The following is a 23111-nucleotide window of genomic DNA, read 5'->3' on the forward strand; positions in this document are numbered from 1 at the left end:
TTTCTATAAATATTTTCTTAAAACCAAAATTATATAGACCTTTGCTTTCAAAGCAGACACAGAAACAGTCAACACTACATACGAACTAAGATTATCAAAAAAACAAAAAACTTTCAGTTCACAAAACTGGAAGATAAATAAGGTCGCACTTCAGGTTGTTTCTAGCTTTTGAAGAGTTCCTAATTAATAAGTTGCTAATAAGGATTTACTGTCACTGGGTAAAACTAACATTCACAACTAATAGAACCTAGTCATCAGTAAACCTAACATACAAAGATGTATACAACATTTCTAAAGGTCACAGAATAAAGAGTAAATCCTGGAATAACTGCTAGTGCTAACAGAAGGCTTTCTGGAAGCCTTAGAAACCAAGAAATCCTATGGTAGCTCAAGGAAAGGCTTCTCAAGGCTAAGGTATGCGTGCAAGAAGAGGAACACAGACATGGCTAGCACTTGCCTCCCTGCAGTAATGTGAAGCAAACGTTATGCCCAGTTAAAAGTCTTTTCAGTTGGGTCAACAGCGTCAGCCTGATTGTGCACTTAAGCTAATTAAGTTCAGTTATTTTTTAAAATTCAACATGGCTCTCATATCAGCTACCTAAACACAGATTTACATAGTACTGTACATCCCTATGGACCCTGCTACTGCTTCAAGAATTTTGCTCACTTCAAATACACTGGGGGAACCCACAGGAACTCAGTGCTAGCCCTGGTAATGGGCTAGGCATCAGAGACAGATTTCAAAAGTAACAGTTAAGGGAAAAATAAAAGAAAAACAGACTGAGGGCACAACAGAAAGGAAAGAACTTTTAATTTCCAGCTCACAAGTTTCCTAACATTGAGCCATGGAAAGCAAACTGAGTACAGTATGCATTCAGGGATGAGACCTGCCCAAAGAACTGTAGCAGCCAAAGGACTCCATTATAACATTTTTTTTGGTCATTCTGCAGCAAAAGCATATTGTTAAGACTGATCCAGCTCCTATGTGGTACAACTACAAAAGATATTCAAGAAATATCAAATGAAATTCTCTCTTTCCATTGTTGGAAATGTTATGAGGCAGATGCCCTAGGTTTAAATACAACCACCAAGAACAAGAGTACCCTTAGAAATAATCCATATGCTTCCACTAACAATCCTCCTCAAAGGAGCTGATCAAGGTGTTTACTGTGACTGTTTCACCCACACATTTGGGGACTCCTGGGAATCACTTACCAGTGGCATCATTCCCTTCTATTCCGTGGTCACCGTTGGCAAGCACTGTTGCTTGAGAAGATGAAGTACCTGCAATGAGCGCAAAGAATAATTACCCACTGTGACAGATAGAAAAATGAAAAACAGATGCAACTACTGTCTAACTAGTAGAATTTTTGTCACTCTTCATAGCATTAGCTTAAAGCAGATAAAATCTGTCCAAAATTTAAAGATCCAATAAAAGGAAATCCAGAAACACAGAACAGAACTGAGTCACTGATTTCTATGGCATCCAAACTCTGATAAGCACCACGACTACAGGAGAAGCTTTCCTAATAACAAGTCTAAGTCTTTCCTGCTCTGTACACTGTCAAAGGTTACTATTACACTCAATAAAACCATCATGAAGCACCATAGGTTTAGAACCTGTGATTCAAACCAAATGGTCCAAGGACACAGAGCCGTTTAAAACAACCCCCACGTGGGACTTCCCTGGTGGTCCAGTGGTAGAGAATCCACCTTCCAATGCAGGGGATGCGAGTTCAATCCCTGGTCGGGGAACCAGGATCCCACATGCCGCGGGACAACTAAGCCCACGCGCCACAACTAGAGAGCCCGAGAGCTCTGGAGCCTGAGTGCCACAACTAGAGAGAAGCCCACGCGCTGCAACGAAAGATCCCGCATGCTGCAACACAGCCAAATAAATAAATATTAAAACAAACAAACAAACAAACAACAACAACCCATGTAGAAAGTCCAGGGCACCATCACTGCTCCTGTACATGAGGATTACCTGGAAGTCACCAGCAGCACTGCTGGAAGCAGTGGGCTTTTTTTTTTTTTTTAAGCTATCCTTATAGATTATAGTTGTATCTTATTTCCTAATAACTAAGGATGTTGAGCAACTTTTCACCTGTTTACTTGCTATTCTTTTATTTTCTTTGGTGAATTGAACAGTCAAATTTTTTGGACTATTTTTTAAATTGGGTTGTGTATTTTCTTATTATTGAATTTCGAAGATTCTTTTTTTTTAGCGGTATGCGGGCCTCTCACTGTTGTTGTGGAGAACAGGCTCCAGACACGCAGGCTCAGCAGCCATGGCTTACGGGCCCAGCCGCTCCGCGGTATGTGGGATCTTCCTGGACCAGGGCATGAACCCGTGTCCCCTGCATCGTCAGGCGGACTTTCAACCACTGCACCATCAGGGAAGCCCTGAAGATTCTTTATTGTTCTGAATACCAATCCTTATCAGATGAGTTTTGCAAATATTTTCTCCCATAAATGTATTTTCCAAGAAAATACACCGAAGAAATGTATTTTTGTTTTCTTAACTGTCTTTTGAACAGCAAAAGCTTTCGATTTTGATAAAATCTAATTTATCATTTTTTCCTTCATGCTTCCATGCTTTTGGTGGGATATCTAAGAAATTTCTGCCTAACCCAAGGTCACAGGATTTTCTCCTATGTTTTCCTCTAGAAGTTTTATACTTTTCATTTAGGTTTCCCATTGAGGTCTACGATACATTTGGAGTTAAATTTTTTACGTGGTATAAGATATGGGTCTATGTTCATATTTTTGTACATTGACATCTAATTGTTCCTTTACTCCACTGATTCCTTTGCACCTTTCTCGAAAATCAACTGACCATATTATGTGTAGGTCTGTTTCTGGACTCTCCTGTTCCACCAAACTATAAATCTATCCATTTTGCCAGTACCACAATGTCTGGATTACTGTATTTGTATAAAGTCTTGAAATGATGTCACACAAGTCGTGCAAATTAGGTCTTTTCCAAAATTGTCTTGGTTATATTTTAGTGTCTTTGCCTTTCCATATAAGTTTTAGAATCAGTTGTTGATTTATACAAAAAAATCCTGATGGGATCTTGACTGCACTGACTGTATAGATCAGTTTGAGGACATATAACCTTTTCTGAAAGGCTCTGACGATATCTAACATTTCAGCAACCTCCCTAGCTCTGCAGTCAGCCTGCCAACCCAAGAGGTTCCTACAAATCACTCTTACTTAACAACCTCACAGGGATTTCCCTGTTGGCATGGTGGTTAAGAATCTGCCTGCCAATGCAGGGGACATGGGTTCGAGCTCTGGTAAGGGAAGATCCCACATGCCGTGGAGCAACTAAGCCTCTGTGCCACAAGTACTGAGCCTGTGCTTCTAGAGCCCGCGAGCCACAACTACTGAAGCCCGCGTGCCTAGAGCCCATGCTCCACAACAAGAGAAGCCACCACAATGAGAAGCCTATGCACTGCAACGAAGAGTAGCCCCCACTCTCTGCAACCAGAGAAAGCCCACGCACAGCAACAAAGACCCAATGCTGCCAAAAATAAATTAATTAATTAATTTTTAAAAAGATTAGGGAACTAAGTCAAATAATGCTTAGTTCCCTAAGATTAGTAGAAAAAAAGAAACCGCACATATTTTTCATAAGACAAGTAAAAATCTAGAACATATGCTACTAAAGTATAAAATGCAAGATTTTACTTTGGAAGACAGCAAACTACAATGTCCAAGCTTCTGGGTCCCACAAATCCAAGGCAGAAATCTTTCATATAAACTCAATGAAAAGATCATTCATTCTGTAATCTCAGGTAACAGAGGAACAACTAAAGAGAACAACCTAAAAGAACAAGGCAGACTGAAAAGAAAATATCAACTAACGGGAAGAAGAAGAGGAAAATAAAGGAATGAAAGATAACAGACTTTTATTAAATACCCAGTATGCACCATGCTAGGGCTTCACATATTGTTTTACTTATCCAGAGAGATAGAACAAATATGAGCTAGAACATATTTGGCATAAATAAATTCCCTTTTACCCTCACACACTAAGCTTATAAAATTTATTCTTCCTAGCTCAAGAAAGAATGCATATTTTCAAAACTCTGCCTCAGATGAAAATGCAAATTGCAAAAAAATAAAATAAAATGCAGACTATAGGAAAATGAGAATTACAAAAATGATACCGTCTTCTGGCCATGAGAGTGATAACATCTTTTTTAAAATTTGATAATAGCCTGTGTTGGCAAAGGTGTAGGAAAATGGGTAATCTCATACTCCACTGGAGGAATATAAATTGAAACAATTTTTTTATGAGAAAATCTGGCAGTCTATCAAATTTTGAAATACAGCTTAACTCAAGAATCCATTTTAGGTGCTGGAGAGGGTGTGGAGAAAAGGGAACCCTCTTGCCCTGTTGGTGGGAATGTAAATTGATACAGCCACTATGGAGAACAGTATGGAGATTCCTTAAAAAACTAAAAATAGAACTACCATATGACCCAGCAATCCCACTACTGGGCATATACCCTGAGAAAACCATTCAAAAAGAGTCATGTACCACAATGTTCACTGCAGCACTATTTACAATAGCCAGGACATGGAAGCAACCTAAGTGTCCATCGACAGACGAATGGATAAAGAACATATGGCACATATAGACAATGGGATATTACTCAGTCACAAAAAGAAACGAAAATGAGTTATTTGTAATGAGGTGGGTGGACCTAGAGTCTGTCATACAGAGTGAAGTAAGTCAAAAAGAGAAAAACAAATACCATATGCTAACACATATATACAGAATCTAAAAAAAAAAAAAAAAAGGTTCTGATGAACCTAGGGGCAGGACAGGAATAAAGATGCAGAGGTAGAGAATGGACTTGAGGACACGGGGACGGGGAAGGGTAAGCTGGGACAAAGTGATAGAGTAACAATGACATATATACACTACCAAACGTAAGACAGATAGCTGGTGGGAAGCAGCTGCACAGCACAGGGAGATCAGCCCGGTGCTGTGCAATCACCTAGAGGAGTGGGATAAGGAGGGTGGGAGGGAGATGCAAGAGGGAGGGGTTATGGGGATATACGTATGCATATAACTGATTCACTTTGTTATACAGCAGAAACTAACACAATATTGTAAAGCAATTATACTCCAATAAAGATGTTTAAAAAAAAGGAATCCATTTTAGGTATGTAGTTCACAAAAAGACATACAACACACATAAATAATCAGAAAAGGTGTGGGGAAAAAAATATACCAAACACCACTGGTAAAGTCCTGTTTTAACAGAGCACCTTAAATAGTGGATAGATAGCCAACTGAAGCACACAGGCCAGCTTCAACATACTATCACAAGCAGTTAGAAGCAGCAGGAAAGACTGCTAAAAAAAATTAAGTAATAAAAGATCTAGAAATCAGGAAGGGTACCCCTCCCAGTGGAACAGAAATTACAAGGAATATCCAAGAAAACGAAGCAGATAGACCACACTAAGGAGAAACCCCAGCCCAAAGAAGGCATAGGAAAACAGGACTTCAAGGTACTCCAGGCTTAGAGACAGCAGCGATGATGGGACTCAGTTAAAAGCTGTCAGGTCAGTCCCCACTTCCCCCATGCTTTCCTTCCCTCACCCCACAATAGTCACCTTTGTGCCAAACCCAAGATGGGAACAGAGACTGAATGCTTTGGCACAAGAGGAAGCCAACGGGTGAATGGTGATACCCAGAGGAGTTGCGGGGGAGCCCCACACCACACCTGGCAGCACTGTCACACCCCTGCCAGAGGCAGGTGGTAGAAAACAGTCATGTTATCACAGGGAATCTCAAGTATTGCCAAATAACTGAGGAAAACTACTACCAAAAAAGAAAGGCATCACGTTCAAAGAGAATAAATGTCACCCAGCGAAACAATGTTGATACGGCAAATAGGAGACTTTTAAAAAGAAATATGTCATTTTCCTCATACGGATGAAAGAAAATATCACACATCTGTGAAACAAAAGCAAACCCCTAAAAAAACTGAATTATCTAATGACTAACAAATCCTTTCCAGGTTAGGTAGTTTTCAATTCTTTGCTTTTCCAGAATTCAAAGAGGTCATAATGTTTAATAATACTGAGTTACGGAATGCTTAGCATGTAACTCAAAGATTTAAAGACATTACCATAATAAAGCTTCCATTCCCACATACTTAGCTGAGTGAATAAGGTTTTTTGGCTATTATTATCTATAAAAACAATAGGACTAAATATTGTTAAAACCTTTCCATCCATCCTAACAAAAAATAGTTATCCAGATTTATGGTCTAATCAAGGAAAATAATAGCCCCCATAATCTCATTAGAAAAACATTTCCAATCAGATTCAACTTTTATGGTTGTTAATAATTTGTCAAAAAAACCTCTGTGATCAACTCGGTACTACTAGTACCGATAATTGTGATGATAAATCTTCTCTGGACCAAGTTAATGCTTAGGAGCCTTTGGTTACAAAAACTTTTTAAATTAAAATTTAAGTTTTTTTTTTTGATGCAGACCACTTTTTATTTATTTTTTATCTATCTACCTATCTTTGGCTGCATTGGGTCTTCGTTGCTGCACGCAGGCTTTCTCTAGTTGCTGCGGCGAGTGGGTGCTACTCTTTGTTGTGGTGCGCGGGCTTCTCATTGCGGTGGCTTCCCTTGTTGTGCAGCACAGGCTCTAGGCACGCGGGCTTCAGTAGTTGTAGCTCATGGGCTCTAGAGCGCAGGCTCAGTAGTTGTGGTGCACGGGCTTAGCTGTTTCGTGGCATGTGGGATCTTCCCAGACCAGGGATCGAACCCATGTCCCCTGCATTGGCAGGCGGATTTTTTTTTTTTTTTAACATCGGTATTAGAGTATAATTGCTTTACAATGTTGTGTTAGTTTCTGCAGTATTACAAAGTGAATCAGCTATATATCCCCATATCCCCTCCCTCCTGCATTTCCCTCCCACCCTTCCTATGTCATCCCTCTAGGTGATCACAAAGCTCCAAGCTGATCTCCCTGTGCTACGCAGCTGCTTCCCACTAGCTATCTATCTTACATTTGGTAGTATATATATGTCAATGCCACTCTCTCACTACATCCCAGTTTACCCTTACCCCTCCCCGTGTCCTCAAGTCCATTCTCTACATCTGCGTCTTTATTCCCATCCTGCCTCTAGGTTCATCAGAACCTTTTTTTTTAGATTCCATATATATGTGTTAGCATGTGGTATTTGTCTTTCTCTTTCTGATTTACTTCACTCTGTACGACAGACTCTAGGTCCATCCTCCTCACTACAAATAACTCAATTTCGTTTCTTTTTATGGCTGAGTAATATTCCATTGTCTATATGTGCCATATGTTCTTTATCCATTCATCTGTCATTGGGCACTTGGGTTGCTTCCATGTCCTGGCTATTGTACATAGAGCTGCAATGAACACTGTGGTACACGACTCTTTTTGAATTATGGTTTTCTCAGGGTATATGCCCAGTAGTGGGATTGCTACGTCATATGGTAGTTCTATTTTTAGTTTTTTAAGGAATCTCCATACTGATCTCCATAATGGCTGTATCAATTTACATTCCCACCAACAGGGCAAGAGGGGTTCCCTTTTCTCCACACCCTCTCCAGCATTTATTTTTTGTAGATTTTTTGATGATGGCCATTCTGACCGGTGTGAGGTGATACCTCATTGTAGTTTTGATTTTCGTTTCTCTAATAATTAGTGATGTTGAGCATTGGCAGGCGGATTCTTAACCACTGCGCCACCAGGGAAGTCCCAAGACCTACCACTTTAGTTTGCAGACATTCATTACTTGCTACTCTGCACATTAACATAACCCAAACCTGAATAAAATGATTCTAGTTCAATAACAGATAAAATGACTTCAATTCAGTTTAACGAGCAATGATTGTATATCTACCATGTGCCAAAAGCAGTGATCTCTCTTTAACGCATATCTGACCAAGTTTCCAAGTCCTACCTTATCTCCCCACAGACTGTGAGATGTCACTGGATGTGCTTCTCCATGTTCCACCCTGTCACTTGTCTCACTTGTCATTTTGACCTCTGGTTTCTTATCACTGAGCAACTTGAGGTTGCTGGTACACTTTGAACTATTCTGTGCCTCTTTGCTTTTCCTAAATGTGTCATTCTGCAGGAATATAAAAATAAACAAAACACTATCCCTACTCTAGAGTAGCTTAAGTGTGAGACAACAAATAGCTTAACTATGACCTTACAAGTGCCATGAGAAAGGAAGGTTCAGGGAAGAAAGGCACTTACCAAGAGGAAGACGAAAAGATAAAGGGGGTTGTGGGAGAAGATGGGAGAGGGAAGTCAGGGAATGTCCTTGGAAGATTACATCTAAACCCATTCGTAAAGGATTTTTTGTAGAAGACCACCTTTAGCCAATGCTTTATCATCAACCTCCAGATGTGTATCTTTAGCCCAGCACTCTCCTCTCAATTAGAGATTCTTTTACCTAGCTGCCTATTGCTCTTGACTAGGTATCTTCTCCACTATCAGATAAGCTAAAATTCTTAACCTTTCCCTCAAAATCTACTCCTTCTACAGCCTTCCCAATCTCACAAGATGACAATTCCTTCCTTTTGGTTGCTCAGGCCAAAACCTTGAGTCATCCTGGATTCATCCTTGGCAATGTAAAGTCTTATACCTTCAAAGGAGCAGTTGGGTGACATGGTGTGGGTTAAAGTCGGATGGGAGTGGGTTCAAGAGAGAATGAAAGGGGGGCTTCCCTGGTGGTGCAGTGGTTAAGACTCCGCGTACCCAATGCAGGCGACCCAGGTTCAATCCCTGGTCAGGGAACTAGATCCTACATGCATGCCACAACTAAGAGTTCGCATGCCACAACTAAGGAGCTGGCGAGCCGCAACTAAGACCCGGCAAAACCAAATAAATAAATAAATATTTCTTTTAAAAAGAAGAGAGAATGAGAGGAAAGGAATTGGGATTAGGGAGTAGATACACCTTTTCAAAGAAGGAGCAGAATAAAAGAAAGTAAATGAGCTGGACATAGATTGAGATAGGATTTGTTATGAAGGAAAAAATTATGGTATGTTTGATGCTGATGAATGGCCCAGCTGAAGAGAGGAACTGATGATGCAGGAGACAGAAGAGACAATTGCTATAGCAGCACCCTTGAGTGAGAGCATGAGCAGTTCACTCATGACAATAAAAGTAATAGCAGAGTAAAGGGCACAGATAAAAGTCGTTTAGGAGATGGGGGGGATGTATAAACTCTCTTGATTGAGTTTACTGATTATCTGTTCTAAAAGTCATCAACTGAGAATATGAACAGGAAAGCAAGTGCTAGAGGTTTGAACAGAGAGAAGATGTGAAATAGCTGTCTAGGAAAGCGGAAGATTTTATAAATTCATATGAACTAGTAGCAGAGTCCTCAAGTACATGCTCTTTATGCAAATAAGACTCTCATTTACATTTCCTGAACATAATGTTTATAGGTCTAATAATTCCGCCTTTTGATCTAAATAAGTGAACCTTTAGTTTTGAAAAATAGTTATCTATGAGACATTAAATCAATCAGAAAGCATGCATTCATGAAGATGGTAAGGGTTCACAGAAAGAACATGGGGTTTAAAAATCATAAGATCTGGGTTCAGGTTGTGGTTCTGTCACTATAAACTAATGATCAAATGCAATTCCCTTGTGCTCCCTAAGCCTGAATAGCCTCACCTGAAAGACGGGATGATATCTACTTCCCATGGTCACCAAGAGGACTAAACACAATAACACTGGAGGCAGCACCGTGGCAACTGCACAGTGTTAAGTACATGTTAACTATTATTATTCTCGTTGTTGTTTAACTGTAGATTGATCAACTATATTGACTTACCTAGAGAACAATTATAGATTGTTGACTATAGACTGATCACTAAACTACAAAGTAACCTCAAGAGAACACTGAAATTAATTTACTTTTGCCTTATATAAAACTCATTTAAATGACATTACCAGACTAGGTAATAACTGCAAGACTAAGAAATAAGCAATTTACCAGAATAAAATAAAAGCAACACAAGGAGGTTAGAAGAAAATAAAAGGGAGATGGAGATTCTACCATACACATAACACCTAACGATCTCAAAATCTAAGCTCAGAAGAGAAGAATAAAAACATTACAACATAAAAACAATTAGGTTTTAGAGTATGAAAAAGCTTTGCATACTTCTCTGGAGATAAGGCTTGGGCTCTAATCATGGGAAATGATTAGACGTACCCTACTGGACATACCCAGTAGGGTACGTCCTCATTCGAAAGGTGCTATACTGTCTTCTTTCTGACATCCCAGAGGACAGACTCCCATTTCATGAAGTGAAAACTTTCTCAGCTAAATACATACAGCACTGAAAACAACACAAGTTTTTTAAACTAATCACATGCTCTGAGATATAAGGATATTGAAATTTACTTTGTTTTTTTTATCTCTTCTCCTGCAATCTCTTCTCTTTCTCAGCAGTGGGATTTCAGAGTCCCACTGCTGGCAAATCAATTTGGCAGAGAAGGGAAGTAGGAAGAAGGTGAGAGGGCATGTGTGCTGTGAAGAAGAGACACACAGTGAGTGCGATTTGGGCAAAATGGGGAGGATTCAGCATTGTCTCAATGCACGGCCTCCTTCTTGTGTAAAAGTCAGGCCTGTGCCAACATCGCCCTCTGGTGGCCAATGAAGGTAGTTACAAAGCTCCACAACAGAAAGCCCCCAGTCAGTTGAACAAGAAAAAGTTCTGTAGTATCTAGTTATCATCCTTCCCAGGACATACTTAGGCCCTTTCTCCAGGATCAAAGTTTCTCAGTCATGGACCTGCATCCAAGTCACTTGCAAGGGCTTGTTTAAAAAACAGATTGCTGGGACTTCCCTGGTGGCTCAGTGGTTAAGAATCCGCCTGCCAACGCAGGGGATGCCGGTTCGAGCCCTGGTCCAGGAAAATCCCACATGCTGCAGAGCAACTAAGCCCGAGCACCATAACTAGGGAGCCTGCGCTCTAGAGCCCGCGTGCCACAACTACTGAGCCCACGTGCCACAACTACTGAAGCCCACATGCCTAGAGCCCGAGCTCCGCAACAAGAGAAGTCACCGCGATGAGAAGCCTGCACACAGCAACCAAGAGTAGCCCCCTGCTCTCCCCAATTAGAGAAAGCCAGTATGCAGCAATGAAGAACCAACGCAGCCATAAATAAATATAAATTTTTTTTTAAAAGCGCCAATTGTTGAGTCCTATCCCCAGTGTTTGCCTAAGAATTGCATTTTGAACAAGGTCCCAAGTGATACTGCTGGTCCAAGAACCACACTTTGAGAACCACTGTCCTAAGATTAAAACATTCTATAGAAATAAATTCTTAGCCTCAAAAACCTCCTGGAATGTTGGGGAGTAAGTATCCTCTCAATATCGTAAGTGCTCTATATAAGAGCACATGGAATACAGAAAAATTAAGTGGCTTACCCACAAATTTGCCAACTATTTATGTTTAAGGGTCAACAATGTATTAGATGTTCATTCAAACATCTGTGACAATGTTTTGAATGAACAAGAGTGACAGAAGTTATACTGTTACATCTAAGAGAAAGCTTCTGTCTTTTGTCTTCCTAGCCTTGAAAACAGAGCCATACAGAGCTGATAATGAACAGTACTAGGAAGATAACATTTTTGAAGGAAAAAAAAAGTAATACATATGTTCTGAAAAAGTATCTTGAGAATTGTTTCCCAAGGAGACAGGCATTTTAGAAGAAGTTGAAAAACAGTTTCATTTCTAGGTATTTGGCTATTTAGGATTTTTTTTTTTTTTTTTTGCGGTACGTGGGCCTCTCACTGTTGTGGCCTCTCCCGTTGCGGAGCACAGGACCCGGACGCGCAGGCTCAGCAGCCATGGCACACAGGCCCAGCTGCTCCGCGGCACGTGGGATCTTCCCGGACCGGGACACAAACCCGCGTCCCCTGCATCGGCAGGCGGACTGTCAACCACTGCGCCACCAGGGAAGCCCTATTTAGGTATTTTATGGTGGCAATGCTATGGAAAAATACGTGTACACTCACAACTAAATGGGGGTAAAATGGGAAAGGGTATAGTACAGAAAAGGTACTAGCACCCACACTGTGAACTTGAAATACCATAGTTTCTTGGAGAAATCATTTTTTCCAGGTTTGGGGCAAGAACTATACCTTGGGGGAAAAAAAAGCAACATTTCCTACTTTGTGCTAAGTGCCATAAAGGCAGTCTCACTTTCCTTCCCCCTCATTTTAAAGCTAGGGCAATTACAGTAGGTGTATAATAATTAAAAGAAATAAAAACACCATTGCCCAGAGGGTTCCATTATGTGTAACCCACTTAACTAACCTTTCTATATCTAGATGCAGGAAGCTGGTTGATAAATTTCCAGTAGTTGGCCTAAGTTAGCCTGTTGTAAAATCATATCAAGAGCACCAGTGATGGGGCTTCCCTGGTGGCGCAGTGGTTAAGAAGGTTAATTACAGGTTATTCAAATATTAAAAATATCAGCAGGAAAAATTTAATAATTTTTATAAGCAAAACAGTTGTTTAAAAATTCTCCTTCTCTTGGGTCAAGTTCATGGTACACAGATCAAATCACCCAAGATGAACCACAAGAAAATCTGCTACCATCTCATTATCCTCACCCACCTAAGCTGAGTCCCAGGTGGTAGGAGTCACGCACAGCTAAAGGAAGATTTTAAATGAAAAGGAGCAAGCTTCCTCCAACCTATGACTGATGAGGGTAAGTTAATGCGGATGGGAAGAGTATCTTAGCCATGACTCAAGTTATTAAAATATTTACTTTGTACCATTTCCTTTCTTCCAACTAAAGTGTTCCTTTTAGGTTAATCAAAGGACAAATAACTCCACTCACCGTTACGGATTAAAAGAAAACAGACATTTCCATTTTCCATTAACGAATCCAATTTTTTTCTTGGAGTAAATATTTATACGGATATAATTTGATTTTAAACTCTCAATAATACTTCTTCTGATCATTTGTGGTTACCCTTCCACCCCCCAAATAAAGCACATATAAAAGAAGCAGGAGTTCCTCTTCCACTCAGGCTACAGAAAGCCAGAAGAAATGTCACTCCCACCCTATCAACAACAAAAAACCCAGATCAACTACAAAATCAAACTCAACTACAACAACTCAACTACAAAAACGAACTCACCAGAGAGCTGAGGTTTTAGGGCAACCAAGTAGTGTGGAATCCACACTTGAGACATTCCCCTCAAGGAGATATGGGAGGTAAGCAATGGTTCTCCTGTGTCTTACGTGCCATGCAAGCAGGTGAGAAGAATTCAACTATAGAGTTTAACCATTTGCTAAAGGCTAAGTGAAGGCTAGCATGAGAGTAAAGGGCCCCTGGGATCCACAGACACAAAAGGAGTTCTTACCCACTTGCAGGTTAGAAAGACTGGAGGCAGCGGGGGGACCAGAGAGCTGCTCTAGGTGGTGCAGACCTGGAAAAAGCTGCCACTAAAAGCAAAGGCAAGAAGCCCTGGCCCCTAGGACTCCTCTCTCCTATGCAAACAGAAGCTTTAAGCTGCTGGGGGAGGAGTATCAAACCCTGTCAGCCCCAGGGCCCGGGTGAAGACCCACTGCAGCTGGGGAAGAAGTTAACAAGAAAATCCCCTCTTACCCTAGGGGAGGAGCCAGAAAGAATCCTAGCCCAGGATCCTATGCCAATACCTTTAGAAAACACCATCCGTGTAAGAGGGATAATATGATTGAGAAAAAAACTCAACCACAAGACGCATGCACACAGGCTTGAGCCTAAACCAAGGCCAAAAAACAAAAATAAAAAAACTCCTGCCCACTACCAGGCTATCCCTCTTCTGATAAGGGAGGGGAGAGCATGGAGAGAAATCCTCCTGAGGCACAGGTGCACAGCAGGGCCAAAAGCTGGGAGTGGAACAAGAACTTTGAGAAAAGAACTTTTTTTTTTTGCGGTACGCAGGCCTCTCACTGTTGTGGCCTCTCCTGTTGCGGAGCACAGGCTCCGGACGCGCAGGCTCAGCGGCCACGGCTCACGGGCCCAGCCGCTCCATGGCATGTGGGATCTTCCCGGACCGGGGCACGAACCCATGTCCCCTGCATCAGCAGGCGGACTCTCAACCACTGCGCCAACCAAGGAAGCCCAGAAAAGAACTTTTGAGAAAAGCTTTCCAGCACCTCAGTCCCTACTCTACGCACCAGAAATGGAAGAATTTGAAGCCAGTAATGCACTGAAGACCATCATAGCAACAACAAAGCCCAACCCTAGCTCAGCCCTGGCCTAAATTGACTCAACCCTTTGAAAGTATTAATTAACTAGTAAAAGAAGAGAGTTGCCCATTGTTGGGTTGTACCCCGCAGGCCTACAAGGTCTGTGCTTGCCCAGCTCTAAAACCGAAGAAAGAACCCAGAGTCAGCAACAGAGACATCAACGGTGTAATGGATGGGGGACCTTACACAGCTGAAGCAAGGTACTGGAGCGACACCCCACCGTGTGCAGCAGACAGCAGGCAGGACACGGTGGCAGTCTTCACTGCCGGCGGGGGTGGGGGTGGGGGTGGGGGATTACCAGTTATAAGAGAATTATGTCAGGTGGGTTCATTAGTTACCAGGGAAACCAGCAGAGAGGCACGCCCCTCATTACCCCTTCGATAAAAACAATCAACAGCTGGAGCAGGGGCAAGAGTGTAGGAAGGTCCGGCACTTGAGTAGGGTACAGGTGAAGCAGGCACTGGTTGAGAAGGGAATGTACAGAGAGCAAAAGAACAGCCATCTTGAGTGGCCTGACCATACACTCATTTCCAGGCATAAATATTTTATTTCAGTCTCTACTGTTTTACATGTGAGGTCCAGCATTCACTAAAAAATTAAGATACACATAAAAAGTACCAGAAAAAAACAGTAAAGAGACAAAATAATCAGACTGAGAGATGACCCAGATGTTCAAATTACCGGACAGACATTTAAAATAATTATGATTAATGTGTTAAAGTCTATAGTGGAAGAGATAGAAATATGCATTAACAGATGGATAATTTCAGCAGAGAGATGGAAACTCTAAAAGTCAAACAGAAATGCTAGAAGTTAAAAACAGTAAAGATATTAAAGATAAAGAATGCCACTGAGTGCTCATCATTAGACTCAGTGCAACCAGGAAAAAAATCAGGGAATTTTAAGATAGATGAAAAGAAAGTACCCAAAATGAAACATAGAGCATCTAAGAACTGTGGGACAATACTCAAAAATCTAACAAAAATGTAACTGGAATCCCAAAAGAAGAAGAGAGAAAGAAAGAGGCAAAGCACAGATCAAGCTCAGAGAAGCCAAGAAGGACAAATAACAAAATATTACCTAAACACAACACATTCAAACTGAACAAAATATCACCTAAACAACACATTCAAACTGCTAAAAACCCAAGATAAAGATAGCCTGGAAGGTGGGAGTGGGGGGGGGGGGAGAACAATGATCAAGATTGTAACAGGTTTCTCATAGGTTCTCATAGGAAACTATGCAAGTAGGACAACTAATTTTCCTTTAAATTACTGAAAGAAAAAAGTAACACAGAATAGGACACCTAGCAAAAAGTACCTTCCAAAACTTAAGGTTTGTTTTTCAAATAAAACAAAGCTGAGAGAATTCACTGCTAAGCAGGTTTGTACTATAAGAGAAGAAGTGTTACAAGCTTTTCAGGCAGAAGGACTATGGTGCTAGACAGAAATTTGAGTCTATACAAAGAAATGAAGAATGCCCCAAATGGTAAAAATTAGAGTAAAGGTATATTTTTCCCATATTTTTATTCATTCTAAAAGATAATTGACAAGCTAAAGCAAAAATAGTAACAAGGTAGGTAACTAACATAAGTCAAATTATGTGTATGACAATAACACAAAAAATGACAGAGGAATTGGACATTTACTATTTTGCATGGAATTTTACACTATACACGAAATGGTAGAATATTACTGGAAGGCAAACTGGAAGAAATTAACATACACAGTAAACTCTAGGTCAAATATAAAACAATTTTTAAAAGAAATATATATAATAAGCCAATGTTGGAGTTAAAACAGTATTTTAAAAAATATTCAGGGACTTCCCTGGCAGCTCAGTGATTAGGAATCTGCCTACCAATGCAGGGGACATGGGTTCGAGCCCTGGTCCAGGAAGATACCACGTGCCGCACAGCAACTAAGCCCGTGCGCCACAACTACTGAGCCTGAGCTCTAGAGCCCACGAGCCACAACTATTGAGCCCGCATGCTGCAGCTACTGAAGCCCACGTGCCTAGAGTCTGTGCTCTGCAACAAGAGAAGCCAGCATAATGAGAAGCCCGCGCACTGCAACAAAGAGTAGCCCCTGCTCACCGCAACTAGAGAAAGCCCGTGCACCACAACGAACACCCAACACAGACAAAAATAAAATAAATAAAATAAGTAAATTTTTTTTAAAAAGCCTATTTTAGGTGGTTGCCAGAGGTGGGGGGTGGGCAAATGGGTGAAAGGAGTCAAAATAAATAAAATTAAAAAGTTATAAAATAAATAAGTCCTGAGGATACAATGTATGGCATGGTGTCTATAGTTAATAACACTGTACTATATTTGAAAGTTGCTAAGAGAGTAGATATTAGAAATTCTCATCACAAGAGGAAAAAAATTCATAACTATATATGGTGATGGATGTTAACTAGACTTGTGGTCATCATTTCACAATAAAAACAAATATTGAATCATTATGTTGTATACCTGGAACTAATGTTTTATGTCAATTATATCTCAATTTTTAAAAAATGCTTATTTTAGAAAAGAAATGTTTCAAATCAATGATCTAAGCTGCCACCTTAAAAAACTAGAAAAAGAGCAAATCAACTAAAAGTAAGCAGAAGGAAGGAAATATTAAAAGTTACAAGCAGGAATTGAAAACAGAGCGGACATGACAAGAGATCCTACAGACATTAAAAGAATAAGGTAATATTATAATTTTATCTCCATTAATTCAATGACTTAAAGGAAACAGACCAATTCCTTGAAAGATACAAAACACCAAAGCTCACTTGAAAAGATAGAAAACTTGATAGAAAACAGGTCTGTATCTCTTAAACGAATTGAATTCCTAGTTAAAAACTTGACAGAGAAAACTCCAGATCGAGATGACTTCACTGACAGTCTGTCAAACATTAAAGAAAAAAACATCAATTCGACACAAACTGTTCTAGAAAACAGAATAGGAGGGAACACTTCCCAACTCATTCTATGATGTCAGCATGACCTCAGTTCTAAAACCTGACAAAGGCCTCACAAGAAAACAACAGACCAATATCCCACATGCACATAGATGCAAAAATCCTCAATCAAATGTTAGCAAATCTGACCAGCAATATATAAAGACAGCAAATCTCTTTTTAAGGGTTTAACCCATTTTTTAATCCTGACCTAGGATTACTTTCAAAGACAGGTGGCATCTAACTCTGTTCCAAATTGTCTTGGTATAAATACAGAATTTAAAGTATCTAACTTTACAAAGCTACTTTCAAAGAAAAGGCACAGCAGACAGTTTAATTTAGGAAATTAAGAGGCAAATTATATAGCCGTTGAGACATTACAGAAGGAACTTTAGGGTTAAGAGTAATCTACAGCTTCAAGAACACATACTCTACTGAAGGGTAATGAACCTACCTCCTTGGTTTCCAAGAAATTTAGATAAAGAGAAAGGTACTAGCCTATACTACAAAACTCAGTTCAGTTTCCTCAAAGGTTTCTAAGATTATGACCCAAAGCGTAATCCCTTATCTACTTTCTGAACCTATCTATCCAGTCTGGCTTAATTACTTACCTTCAGCCTGGCTAGTGTCTGAGCATGGTTTCTTCTTTGACTCTGAATTCCCGGTTTTCTCATCAACATCCAGTAGAGGAATATAGTCTGTTTTTCCAACAGTTTCTCCCACAACATCATCAAAGGCCTCTGCCTCCAGTGTGGCAATAAAGTCCCGTTTTATCTCTTCCTCAATTTCTGGAGGTGGCTCTGTTAATGCATCTGCAAGACTGAGGTCTGCCATTCTGCACCACTGCAACTGCCTGGTTAAGGGGGAAAAAAATGTTTCATACGATGAGAACTGCAAAGGGAAAAACATTCCTAGAAACTCTTGTCATCATCTTAAACAAAAAAGGAATTAAAATCTAAAATTTTAGAGCTAAAAGAGACTCTCCCATTTTATAGATTAGAAAATCACAGCTCTGTAACAGACAGTCTTACCCAAGGTAAACACTTTTTCTTTCATCTCTGAGAGGTAAATAGAGCAAGTGCCATTTTGTCCTTTTCATTAATAAGAAAAATGAAGTGCAAAAAAACCCCTCAATTTATCCAAGGTTACAGCCAGTAAGATTCAAATCAGGTCTTTTGATTTCAAGTCTTAAAACCCTTTCAACTATTCCATTTGTCTTAATTTCCAAATCATGTCACGGAATAATTCTTAAAATATATACAAAAGGAGGTCAGATTAGGTTATATTCCCATTTTTTTTAAAAAATGGTTAATTACTATCAGGCAAATAAAGTCACTTTTATTTACCAGGGATTAGGAATATGGACCTTATCTTGTAAGCAGTGCTTCATGAATCACTTGGACATGGCTCTGTCAACCGAACTACTCTTACTAGTTTCCTGCTGGCATGAAAAATACAGACAACGTTCCCTGAATTACCTAGGGGAGGCAGTCCCTCTCTGTGGTCATGTACATTAGCATCTTTGCAGAACACCAGGCTTTCCATTTTTAAACATAACCTGAAATTAAAAAGTATATGGGGGACTTCCCTGGTGGCGCAGTGGTTAAGAATGTGCCTGCCAATGCAGGCGACACGGGTTCGAGCCCTGGTCCGGGAAGATCCGACATGCCGCGGAGCAACTAAGCCCGTGCGCCACAACTACTGAGCCCGCACACCTAGAGCCTGTGCTCCGCGGCAAAAGAAGCCACCACAATGAGAAGCCCGCCCACCACAACAAAGAGTAGCCCCCACTCGCCACAACCAGAGAAGAGCACGCGCGCAGCAATGAAGACCTAATGCAGCCAAAAATAAAATAAAGAAAATAAAAATAAAGAACTTTGTAAAGGCCTGACATATGTCAAAGGGTTCCATAAAGAGGAACTGCTTTTCCCTTTTCTATCTATGATAGCTATTATTACTAGTTAGCCTTTGAAAGCTGTTATGAACAGAAAACAATAAAGAATGTCTATAATTAAGCAGTTTCATTGTCATAGAGAACTTGTAAGGAACACCTGTACCACCTTTAACAACATACAATAAGAGCCCAACAGATTTATTTGTCCTAGAAATATGTAATTATGACACTTACTTCATGCAATCTTCTCAGACTTTTCCTAATTTAGGACACTGGTGAAAATACAGACAAAACCAGCAATACATTTTAAACCTCATTTATCCGAGTACGGATTCTCAAAAGGCAACTTTTTATTCACTGTAATCTTTCCCCTCCTCCCCGCCTCCCAACCTCCCAACCTCCCAACCTCCCAAACCATTTTCTGGGCTGACATGTGGTTCATGGAATATGAACAGCAGCTTAAATTCAGTCTAAGAGGGTAAAATTGATAGAAAATTAGACAGCTGGAAGTGGGAAGGTCACTTGGCTCCCAGTACATGCATCCAACCACCCAACATCTGCATCTCAAAACAGTTTAGCTATTCTTTTCATGTCATCACATATAAATAGAAGTATGATTTAAGCGTGCGCGCACACACACACACACACACACACACACACACACACAAAGCTAATGGAAGTGAAAATACTGGCTTTTAGCCAAAAAGCCCCAGTTTTCAATAAATTAAAGAGAAGACTACTCAATTTTATAGTTATTCTATTCTAAAATATGTGTAAGTATAATAAATTCCTTAGGTGCTCTACAGATCTGTTAAGCTGGTTCTGCAAGTGCTCCAGAATTGATCTTAATAACTTCATGACTGAATGTCATCCCACACTTAACAGCATCATTTAAGGCCACAATATTTATTCATGCCTTAAAATGTTTAGTTATGTATTTTATGGACAAATGGATCTGACACAGTGTTCTTCTCAAATCTGGATATACAGGAAAATTCAAAAACATACCCTTGTGAATGAGAAGTATCTACTTAAAAAAATTCTCTCATTGACTATTTATGCTTTTCCTCCTCTATTTGTATAGATAATAGAGAAAATTAACTGAGTTTGAATTTTTTTAATTTAAGTACAGTTGATTTGCAATGTTTCAGGTGTACAGCAAAGTGATTCAGTTATATACATATTCTTTTTCAGATTCTTTTCCGTTATAGGTTATTACAAGATATTGAATATAGTTCCCTGTTCTGTTAACTTTAAATGGATTTGTTGATAGGAGGCAAGAAACGAAAGCTGGTTAAAGAAGTTTCCATGCTTCACTAGTTCAGTCTGATTCTCACTATGGCTTTGAGTGAGTCACCTTCCGGGGCTGAGTTCCCTAGGCTGTAAAATGAGAGTGGTATGTTAAACGATTCTTGAAGTTGACTATTCTATAAGCTACTCATAATTCAGTTTCATCACTTAAATTAGAAATAAACAAACTTCATATAGATTCTCTGTGTGACTATTATTTTATACATCAAGTACTCTCAATTATAACTGGGTTCAGGTTTATTAAAAGGTAAAAAGGGGCTTCCCTGGTGGCGCAGTGGTTGAGAGTCCGCCTGCCGATGCAGGGGACGTGGGTTCGTGACCCGGTCTGAGAAGATCCCACGTGCCGCGGAGCGGCTGGGCCCGTGAGCCATGGCCGCTGAGCCTGCGCTCCACAACGGGAGAGGCCCCAACAGTGAGAGGCCCGCATACCGCAAAAAAAAAAAAAAAAAAAGCCTTTCGGCAAAGGGAGAGACTAAAAACCAACTACCCAGTGCACAGTGCCTGCTTGAGCAAATCTGACTGGAGCTTAAGAAACTCCACCCAGTTCTGGCTAACATCAAAGGAGACTTGACACCACTCTACCAGAAAATAAGCCCCATATTATTTAACCAGGCACCAAAAGCGTACCGTTTTCAAGCATAGCACTCTGGACATCTGATCCTTCATTCTGACTTCATGCCTGATGTGAAACTATCTGGTGAGAACGTTTTGAAAATACCTAGGTAAACCAAGGCAAGAGGAAATGACAGGACATGATGATGAAGCACAGAAGAGAATTTTGGCCTCTTGACTATTCTTTTACTATTAATAGCTATGTGCTCATAAAGAGTAAATAAGAATACATAATGAGATCACAAGTGCCTTCTCTGTTGTATGGTTTTCTTCAGATCACAAACTCTGGAATTAATTACTGAACTAAAAATATTTTCTAGGGCTTCCCTGGTTGTGCAGTGGTTGAGAGTCCGCCTGCCGATGCAGGGGACACGGGTTCGTGCCCCGGTCCGGGAAGATCTCACATGCCGCAGAGCGGCTGGGCTCGATAAGCCATGGCCGCTGAGCTTGTGCATCCAGAGCCTGCCAGTGTACCGCAAAAAAAATTTTTTTAATTAAAAAAATAAAAAAATATATTTTCTAGGTCTATACAGATTAAATAGTGTTCATATCTAACTTAAATGCACAGAAGTATGGGCAAGTTTTCAAGTTCCCAGAAGTCCTTGTGAAAATTTTAGGTCAGTCATATCTATAGTCACTCAGTTGGGATCTGTGCTCATTCTGGCTGATGAGAAATTAGCATTCTAGTTTGCAAATGGCCTGTTGTTGCCTCTGTCCTCCCTTACTAACCTCCCCCCATCCCTGCCCCTGACCAAAAGTGCTGCTTTGAAACTAAACTGGAGGAAGAAAACTCATGAAAAGGAAGAACAGAAGCCTAATTCCCACCAACATACTCACACTTTTCATAACCACTGTAATATTTTCATTTCACTTGGTCACATTAGCCAAACTTCTACCAAGATTCAAACTTCTACCAAGATTCATTCAATGCAGCAGCCAGCATTCTCTTTTGAAGTACAGAATCCTATTTCATAATTTAAAGGGGGGTAATAAGGGGACATACACCCCTTGAAGGACCATCATTCCACCTTATGTGACTTTAGTTGGCAAGTAGCTTTCCTCCTAACCCCAGAGATAAATTCCATTGAAAGTGTCTGAGTTTCTGGTTTTGGGATAAAAAGGAAGAACATAATTTAGCAACATGGAATATTTCAGGGAACAAAGCAGACCTGGATAAGGTACCAAAGTAGGGAGAAGGTACGTGGGCCCAGAGACCCTAGGAGGTAAGAGAAAGGGAGGTGACAACGCCATGGGCAAGCTCAACACCTTTCAAAACACTGCCTGTCAGTTTTAGAAAAAAGAAAGAAACTTTCTTCTCAGTAATTGGGACTAGTTTAGAACCAAAATTATCATTTATAACATTGTTTATCTAAGGAAAATGTATTCTGAGTTCCAAATAACCAATTTAAAAAAGAAACATTTAATAATAATTCTTAAAGGTAGGAGACTGTTCATAATATTCACTTAAATTGTACCCATGATGGATATTCTGTTCTGTTTGGGGGGTGGGGGTGGGGTGGAGGGGTGAGTTATGGACAAGACACAGAACTGTAAAGATACGTGGGCTAATATTTTCTTCTGCACTTTTTTTTCCATGACAGAGAATTCTGAAGCCAGCACTAAGCTGCTATCCCAGGACAGTGCTGTGGCCAAAAATGTAGGGCTTATTCCTCAAGCTTGGAAGAAACCCAGCATCTCAGACAGTCCCAGAGACCATTTATAATCTGACATGCTTAAAAGGTATAGTCTGCATCATAAAGATTTCACATTCAACATGAGATTTTTTTAGTTTGCCTAGCAAGCTTTCAGTGACTAAGTGGGGACTTTATTCCTCAGATTTGTTTTAATGAATTTCTTTCAGAGGCCTATTACATATAAAGCTGAACCTTATTTGTCTGGAGGCTGTGTTCTGTTTTTAATTTATTTAACTAGAAAACCTTGATTTATACTTTCAGTTGAAACAGTATTTCATTCAAAGTAAAACCAAATATTTATTAAGGACCTCTAGGGGTCCTTATACAGCTCACAGGCACTTACGATCCCT

At 40.2% G+C, this 23111-nt stretch overlaps 1 protein-coding gene across 8 annotated transcripts in view; it reads right to left on the reverse strand.

Moving 5' to 3' along the window:
• MAP4 (microtubule associated protein 4) overlaps window positions 1–23111 on the reverse strand; it is a 138831-nt gene that overhangs the window by 89272 nt on the left and 26448 nt on the right. For all 8 annotated transcript variants that reach the window (XM_024751368.1, XM_024751367.1, XM_024751372.1 and 5 more), the window contains 2 exons: window positions 17862–18103; window positions 1216–1284 (listed from right to left, as the gene is read on the reverse strand). In XM_024751368.1, coding sequence (XP_024607136.1) covers window positions 1216–1284; window positions 17862–18084 — 292 coding nt within the window. In that variant the 5' untranslated portion in view covers window positions 18085–18103. Of the gene's footprint in view, window positions 1–1215; window positions 1285–17861; window positions 18104–23111 lie in introns of those variants that run through there.

Source organism: Neophocaena asiaeorientalis, unplaced genomic scaffold, assembly GCF_003031525.2.
Source record: "Neophocaena asiaeorientalis asiaeorientalis breed wild unplaced genomic scaffold, Neophocaena_asiaeorientalis_V1.1 scaffold221, whole genome shotgun sequence".
In the NCBI taxonomy this organism is placed as follows: domain Eukaryota; kingdom Metazoa; phylum Chordata; class Mammalia; order Artiodactyla; family Phocoenidae; genus Neophocaena; species Neophocaena asiaeorientalis.